This window comes from Glandiceps talaboti, chromosome 7 (assembly GCF_964340395.1).
Source record: "Glandiceps talaboti chromosome 7, keGlaTala1.1, whole genome shotgun sequence".
Classification (NCBI taxonomy): domain Eukaryota; kingdom Metazoa; phylum Hemichordata; class Enteropneusta; family Spengelidae; genus Glandiceps; species Glandiceps talaboti.
Genome location: NC_135555.1, coordinates 25,656,326 through 25,665,224, shown reverse-complemented (window position 1 = coordinate 25,665,224; position 8,899 = coordinate 25,656,326). Strand labels below are relative to the sequence as shown.

The 8,899-nt window shown below is 36.0% G+C and overlaps 1 protein-coding gene across 1 annotated transcript in view; it reads right to left on the bottom strand.

The window, feature by feature from the left end:
- Nucleotides 1-8,527, bottom strand: part of LOC144438134 (phospholipid-transporting ATPase ABCA3-like) — a 105,549-nt gene extending 97,022 nt beyond the window's left edge. The window contains exons 1-6 of the mRNA XM_078127164.1: nucleotides 8,323-8,527; nucleotides 7,765-7,884; nucleotides 7,346-7,496; nucleotides 3,651-3,771; nucleotides 1,148-1,258; nucleotides 413-556 (exon numbers count right to left, since the gene is read on the bottom strand). Coding sequence (XP_077983290.1) covers nucleotides 413-556; nucleotides 1,148-1,258; nucleotides 3,651-3,771; nucleotides 7,346-7,496; nucleotides 7,765-7,884; nucleotides 8,323-8,527 — 852 coding nt within the window. The remainder of the gene's footprint in view (nucleotides 1-412; nucleotides 557-1,147; nucleotides 1,259-3,650; nucleotides 3,772-7,345; nucleotides 7,497-7,764; nucleotides 7,885-8,322) is intronic.
- Nucleotides 8,528-8,899: the final 372 nt, after the last annotated feature.

Below are 8,899 nucleotides of genomic sequence, written 5' to 3'. Positions count from 1 at the left end.
TACATGGAAATAGCGGCAGAAGAAATGAAAACTTTATTTTCATAACAGAATGGTCGTCTCCATACCTGTATATGGATGGCGTAGGTTTGTCATGTGCCTTCGTTTTCAGCATCATACACAGACATATTTACTCAAGGACTTTCCGTACATATACACATTTACATAATATCCCATAATAAGACCGATGTCAAATCTGAGCAACACATACATGCAGACATGTTGTTTTGTAACATCGACTCAACTTACATTGCGTTACATCGCCCCCAAGTGCCAAGCTGGTTTCAACTTACATTGCGTTACATCGCCCCCAAGTGTCAAGCTGGTTTCCAATATTCATTGAATACAGTTACTGTATTAAAGCGATCACTTTAACGAGGTGTTGAGAATTAGGGAATATAGTAAACTAACAAACCTTTAAGAAAATTGACATCAAAAATCCGGATATCATGAGAAACATAAAACATTTGACAAACCAAGCCGACCAATGTAACCAATTTGATAATCCCATCATCTTCATACTTTCTTTCAGTCTTGTTTCTTTCTCTAAAACCAGTTCCTGTGAGATTAAAAATGAAACGGCAATCACTGTTCACTGTCATAATAACCGAATAAAAAGTGTCGTTTTAATGCACAAACCTCTAGATGTGTCAAATACACAAAATAGTTTACAGCTGCTACAATAACAATTATTTGAAACGGGGAAATATCATTCCGCCTGGAAAATATAACTCTACCAAATATTATTTCTTGATCTCACACTGACATTCTAAAAAAATTGAAATGCCATGGTTACAAGTCTTGGCCCTGGTACGTAATGGTATTTGTCAAAATATGATTCACTGAACAAGAGTCGATGTTGATGGATCTCTACTTTCTACAGTATTTAATTTCTCTCGCTGAATGCCAATATCAATTCAATTAATTCAATTACTGAATTGTTCATTCAAAACCCTCGAACACAGAATTGTGACTTTTCGTGTAGTGTCTCACTTCAATAGTTTCTGCTTTTCTGAATCAACTTACTTGTACAAGCTAATACATTCCTTATCAACAAGTCAAATCAAACAACTGGTTAAGGTACGTAAGTTGGCAATTCTCATCAAATCATTTACAAACTTGTCGTCCATTAAAATTCAAGTAGTACTACCTTTGTGATAACACCGGCGGAGTAAATAAGTGACAAACACATAATTATTGGCATCAAGAACTGCATTGTGGATATGAAGGTTTCCACTTTCCATTCAGGATAAGGGTATCTCTGGGTTGGAAAGGAGACAGTCAAGTTAATTATTAAAACACCTCCTTCTACAATAATTAAAGATATTGACATTTTCTTATACAACAAGGTTGTTCCAACCTAGCATAGTAGCTGTATAGGGATTTTCCATGATTTCTGTGTGTCGAAATAATATTTGGACTTGTTCTTAGATTATATCTGCTGAAACAAAACTGATCGCCCAGTGACCCAATACCATTAGTATATCTCATGAATTCACAACTTGTTGACAGAGTAAATGACGTCATCACTTTCATTGCTGTTTACTAACGGACATGTAAGGGGTCGGTAATTTTTTAACCGACTGTGGGGGCCGGTGTTTTGTAGTTGAACATGGGATTTCTCAAACTGACCCCACAGTAAAGACCATATTTTCCAAAATGCCTCATGCTATATCTTTGGAATGCACACTTCAATTAATTGTGCACATGCATTAACCATGACAAAGCACACATATCATCTTGAACCTGTTGGTATACGGTTCAATGTTAATGACTAATCTGCATAATTAATGAGTTTCAGTAATTAGGCTATATCTCTAAGAATGCACACTTAAAGTTGAATATTATTTGGTACACACTTCAAACAAAATAAAGCACACATATGAAAAACTTGTTGATGTAGCTTTTCAGTTTTAATGAGTTGTTTGCATAATTAACGATGTTCAGTAATTAGGCTATATATGAAGAGTGCAATCTTCAAGTTCTCTATAATTTGGTACATACATTCATTCACGATACCCAGGTGCACATGTCTCATTAAGCTTATTGATGTAATTCCTAGTTTTAATGAGTCGTTTGAACAATTAATTATTTTTAGTAATAGGGTTATATCTTAAGAATGCATACTTCAAATTCAATATAATTTGGTACATACTTCAGACATAACTAATCGTACCTGTCGTGAAGAGCTTCATGGTGTAACTTTTAGTTTAGTCACTTGCATAATTAATGATTTTTAGCACAACTGAACTGGCAAGGTTCAGTAGTGCTATAGGCATGGCAAAGTGTCTGTCTGTCTGTCTGTCTGTCTGTCTGTCTATCTGTGTGTGTGTGTGTGTGTGTGTGTGTGTGTGTGTGTGTGTGTGTGTGTGTGTGTAAACAACTTACAGTCAAAAACTGCTTGACCGATTGCCATGATATTTGATGGTCATATTACCTTCGGTGTCTAGTTAGGAAATGTTCAAATCAAAATGATCTTACCACTGGTGTGTGATTTGGGTCAAAAACATGATTTTTGGTAAAAAAAGTAAACTCTATAACTACTCGGCAGATCGATCTGAAATTTGGTTGGAACGTTCTTCAGGGTGTTTATATTAAGAATTGTTCATAACATAATGATCCAATCAATGATATGCAAATTAGAGCTAAAAATGTGTCTTTTTGGTGAAAAATCTATCATGCCAAAATTATCGAGCAGATTGGGCTGAAATATAATGCATCTGGACATGTGTAAATGAAGCTGTATTCACAACGTGATAATCCCAAGCTATACTACCAAACTTTATATGACATATGCACTTTGTTATCATCAATATATGTACCAACTAACATTGATTTTGAAGTGTAACTACCAAAACCATTAATTGTTCAAATCTATCATTAATATTCATGGTATGTTTTCTGAAACTCAGTCAGTTTTAGCAATTACCCTACAGATCATCTGAACTAAATTTTCGTTTGAATCGAGCTTGCCATTTTTGAGAAAAGGATTACACGGACAGACAGACAGACTGACTGACACACACATACATACATACATACATACATACATACATACATACATGCATACATGCATACATACGTACGTACGTACGCACACACACATACATACACACACATACATACATAATACATACATACATACATACATACATACATACATACATACATACATACATACATACATACACACACACACGTACGTACATTTCTGTGTCTCGTCGATTTTTCCTTTGAAAAAGAATATTTATTAAAAACGTCGGATTTAACAGCTATTTATACGGACTGATTTATTAGTTCCATATGCATTTCTTTTTACATACATACATACATACATACATACATACATACATACATACATACATACATACATACATACATACATACGGACTTTTCACCCCTAGATTATAACCTTCCCTTACGGAAGGTAAAAACGCAATATCTAAATCATGACAAGTTGTTGTTATTGTTGTTGTTGTTGTTGTTGTTGTTGTTGTTGTTGCTGTTGTTGTTGCGGTTGTTGTTGTTATTGTTGTTGTTGTTGTTGTTGTTGTTGTTGTTGTTGTTGTTGTCGTCGTCGTCCTCCTCCTCGTCCTCGTCCTCGTCGTGGTGGTGGTGGTGGTGGTGGTGGTGGTGGTGGTGGTGGTGGTTACCTGTACTTCTCTTCGTATTCTGTTAAAGATATCGTCACTTCCGGTGTGTTGCTCACTCTGCATGGCAATTAAGGTTGAATCGACCGCGTGTTGTAATTCCAAAAAACGCTCATCGTAAGCACTGTATACGTAGAATAAAGTAAGCAAGATTTAAAACTAGCACTATACAGACAATGACTGATGATGTTTGATTGACAGGACATTATTCTGTCTCATCAAGTTCATTCACATCGACCATTAGTAATCGTTGCACAAGACACTGCTGTTAGCTTACTGCTAGAGGCCTGTCCATCGTTGCTATTTGTTAGTTTATTGCTATAGGCCTGTCCACCGTTGCTATTTGTTAGTTTATTGCTATAGGCCTGTTCATCATTGCTATTTGTTAGTTTATTGCTATAGGCCTGTTCATAGTTCCTATTTGTTAGTTTATTGCTATAGGCCTGTCCATCGTTGCTATTTGTTAGTTTATTGCTATAGGCCTGTTCATAGTTGCTATTTGTTAGTTTATTGCTATAGGCCTGTCCATCGTTGCTATTTGTTAGTTTATTGCTATAGGCCTGTTCATAGTTGCTATTTGTTAGTTTATTGCTATAGGCCTGTTCATAGTTGCTATTTGTTAGTTTATTGCTATAGGCCTGTTCATAGTTGCTATTTGTTAGTTTATTGCTATAGGCCTGTCCATCGTTGCTATTTGTTAGTTTATTGCTATAGGCCTGTTCATAGTTGCTATTTGTTAGTTTATTGCTATAGGCCTGTTCATAGTTGCTATTTGTTAGTTTATTGCTATAGGCCTGTTCATAGTTGCTATTTGTTAGTTTATTGCTATAGGCCTGTTCATAGTTGCTATTTGTTAGTTTATTGCTATAGGCCTGTCCATCGTTGCTATTTGTTAGTTTATTGCTATAGGCCTGTTCATAGTTGCTATTTGTTAGTTTATTGCTATAGGCCTGTCCATCGTTGCTATTTGTTAGTTTATTGCTATAGGCCTGTCCATCGTTGCTATTTGTTAGTTTATTGCTATAGGCCTGTCCATAGTTGCTATTTGTTAGTTTATTGCTATAGGCCTGTTCATAGTTGCTATTTGTTAGTTTATTGCTATAGGCCTGTTCATAGTTGCTATTTGTTAGTTTATTGCTATAGGCCTGTTCATCGTTGCTATTTGTTAGTTTATTGCTATAGGCCTGTTCATAGTTGCTATTTGTTAGTTTATTGCTATAGGCCTGTCCATAGTTGCTATTTGTTAGTTTATTGCTATAGGCCTGTTCATAGTTGCTATTTGTTAGTTTATTGCTATAGGCCTGTTCATAGTTGCTATTTGTTAGTTTATTGCTATAGGCCTGTTCATCGTTGCTATTTGTTAGTTTATTGCTATAGGCCTGTTCATAGTTGCTATTTGTTAGTTTATTGCTATAGGCCTGTTCATAGTTGCTATTTGTTAGTTTATTGCTATAGGCCTGTTCATAGTTGCTATTTGTTAGTTTATTGCTATAGGCCTGTTCATAGTTGCTATTTGTTAGTTTATTGCTATAGGCCTGTCCATCGTTGCTATTTGTTAGTTTATTGCTATAGGCCTGTTCATCGTTGCTATTTGTTAGTTTATTGCTATAGGCCTGTTCATAGTTGCTATTTGTTAGTTTATTGCTATAGGCCTGTTCATAGTTGCTATTTGTTAGTTTATTGCTATAGGCCTGTTCATCGTTGCTATTTGTTAGTTTATTGCTATAGGCCTGTTCATAGTTGCTATTTGTTAGTTTATTGCTATAGGCCTGTCCATCGTTGCTATTTGTTAGTTTATTGCTATAGGCCTGTTCATAGTTGCTATTTGTTAGTTTATTGCTATAGGCCTGTCCATCGTTGCTATTTGTTAGTTTATTGCTATAGGCCTGTTCATAGTTGCTATTTGTTAGTTTATTGCTATAGGCCTGTCCGTCATTGCTATTTGTTAGTTTATTGCTATAGGCCTGTCCGTCATTGCTATTTGTTAGTTTATTGCTATAGGCCTGTTCATCATTGCTATTTGTTAGTTTATTGCTATAGGCCTGTTCATAGTTGCTATTTGTTAGTTTATTGCTATAGGCCTGTTCATAGTTGCTATTTGTTAGTTTATTGCTATAGGCCTGTTCATCATTGCTATTTGTTAGTTTATTGCTATAGGCCTGTTCATAGTTGCTATTTGTTAGTTTATTGCTATAGGCCTGTTCATAGTTGCTATTTGTTAGTTTATGGCTATAGGCCTGTTCATAGTTGCTATTTGTTAGTTTATGGCTATAGGCCTGTTCATAGTTGCTATTTGTTAGTTTATTGCTATAGGCCTGTCCATCGTTGCTATTTGTTAGTTTATTGCTATAGGCCTGTTCATAGTTGCTATTTGTTAGTTTATTGCTATAGGCCTGTTCATAGTTGCTATTTGTTAGTTTATTGCTATAGGCCTGTCCATCATTGCTATTTGTTAGTTTATTGCTATAGGCCTGTCCATCATTGCTATTTGTTAGTTTATTGCTATAGGCCTGTTCATAGTTGCTATTTGTTAGTTTATTGCTATAGGCCTGTCCATCATTGCTATTTGTTAGTTTATTGCTATAGGCCTGTCCATCATTGCTATTTGTTAGTTTATTGCTATAGGCCTGTCCACCGTTGCTATTTGTTAGTTTATTGCTATAGGCCTGTCCACCGTTGCTATTTGTTAGTTTATTGCTATAGGCCTGTTCATAGTTGCTATTTGTTAGTTTATTGCTATAGGCCTGTTCATAGTTGCTATTTGTTAGTTTATTGCTATAGGCCTGTCCATCATTGCTATTTGTTAGTTTATTGCTATAGGCCTGTCCATCATTGCTATTTGTTAGTTTATTGCTATAGGCCTGTCCATCATTGCTATTTGTTAGTTTATTGCTATAGGCCTGTCCACCGTTGCTATTTGTTAGTTTATTGCTATAGGCCTGTTCATAGTTGCTATTTGTTAGTTTATTGCTATAGGCCTGTCCACCGTTGCTATTTGTTAGTTTATTGCTATAGGCCTGTCCACCGTTGCTATTTGTTAGTTTATTGCTATAGGCCTGTTCATAGTTGCTATTTGTTAGTTTATTGCTATAGGCCTGTTCATAGTTGCTATTTGTTAGTTTATTGCTATAGGCCTGTCCATCATTGCTATTTGTTAGTTTATTGCTATAGGCCTGTCCATCATTGCTATTTGTTAGTTTATTGCTATAGGCCTGTCCATCATTGCTATTTGTTAGTTTATTGCTATAGGCCTGCAAAAGAATAAACGACAGTAAACGTGACAACCAAAAAGAAATCGCGAGTGTACACTACATCGATTTTAATCAGATTGGTATAATAAGAAACTTTTTTTACACATACGACCACTTCAACATACGTCTTAGTATTGCTGCTAGACGTCCGGGCTTTCTTCCGATACGATAAGCGAACGAAGTTCGCAGTGAGGGCCATCCTCGATAGCGATGTTCGGTCGTGTGTCGTATTGTATCGAAAGAATATCAGAGGTCTAGCAGGTAGACTACATACATCTAAGCTTACTCTAGTGGTATAAGAACACATACAATCTCAAGTAATGTAAAACACATTTTCGGTGACATTCCTGTTTCTTCACTTAGTTGATAAAAACTTACTCTTATAAGGTACAAGTTCAGTTACACATTGCACACAGTCGATAGTCAATTGAAGGGAATAAATCTTACTTGTATGGTATTGGTACAGTCAGTATGTAGTAAGAATACGTCTGAGCGGTATTCCACGAATTGAATGCTACCAGTTCAGTAGATACACGTATCCGGTAGGGGGTAAATAATGGTAGTGACGTCTCGTTTGCGGGGAAATCGAACACTACAGCTGTAAGGGAAAAGATAAGGAAGGTTTGATATGTTGCATCCGATGTGTCATTGGCCGACTTCATCCCGAACGCTTGAGGGTGTGATACGCTATCTCTACGACGATTCCCATGTTCGCATTAGTTTTTTCGACCTTTCGACCTTTCGAACAAGCTAAAATGTGTTTGACTAATTAAAGGGACTTTATCAGAAAACATACAATGAAAGATGTGCATCGATTGTTTTACATCAATAAGCGTTAAAATGACCAAAAACACCATGTACTGTACCTGCAAAGTATTTATCAGTGTCTTCGGATGCTACCTTAGCCATGTCTTCTTCACTGTCAAATTCAGATTCTGTGAGCAGAAGTTGCATATTGACTGATACACGCCGCATTATGTCAGTTGCTGTAACAAGACAGATTTGAATTGCATATTTACTGCTGCACCCAACATAATGTCAGTTGCTGTAACAAGGCAATATACAACGTGCAATCGGGTGTACATTATTATCATTAAACGCCAGAACGATATCCATATCATGGGATCATGGGGGGGTGGGGGGGGGGGGCTCAGAAATTGTTGCTTTCCTTGTCTACAGACTAAACATAACAACGTTTTGACTTGAATATATTTCCCATACCTTGTGTATTGATACATTATGTAGTAACATGATTCGTGATATTTTCCTTACGGAAACATTACTCAAAGTAGTAATACGTGTCCTTGTGATCCATAACCGTTATACCAAGCAATGAAATAATTCGTGCCTAGGTTTTGCTTTAAAAACCCGCTGATACTGTCATTGTATTGCGTCACAGAAGAAGATTATGAAAACCAACATACTGAGTTCTGTTTGTGGATACCATGCCAGCTCGCCACATCTTTTGGTAAGGTTGCAGTATATATCTTGTACGGGAAGGCTGCTAACGATGGGTGGTAATGCCGTTGGTGGAATTAATCCCGGGGGTAGGGGGAATGGTATACCTCCACCACCATCCGTACTAAAGTTGGTTGGCTCATAATTGACTGAAAAAAAGTACTGACTCATTTCAAGATTGTAAATTGAGTATTTCAAGTTATGAAAAGTACGTACATCAGCATCTCCTGACGAGTGATTTACTTACGAAACAGGCTTGTAGAGACGAAAAACCCTTCTTGATTTTCTTCTACCCTCAACATATACTCCGCTCTGCGTGCAGACGTATCGGGCACTGTGTTACGGATAAATACTTACCACTGACTTCCTATATATATATATATATATATATATATATATATATATATATATATATATATATATATATATATATATATATATATATATATATATATATATATATATATATATATATATATATATATATATATATATATGTGTGTGTGTGTGTGTGTGTGTGTGTGTGTGTGTGTGTGTGTGTGT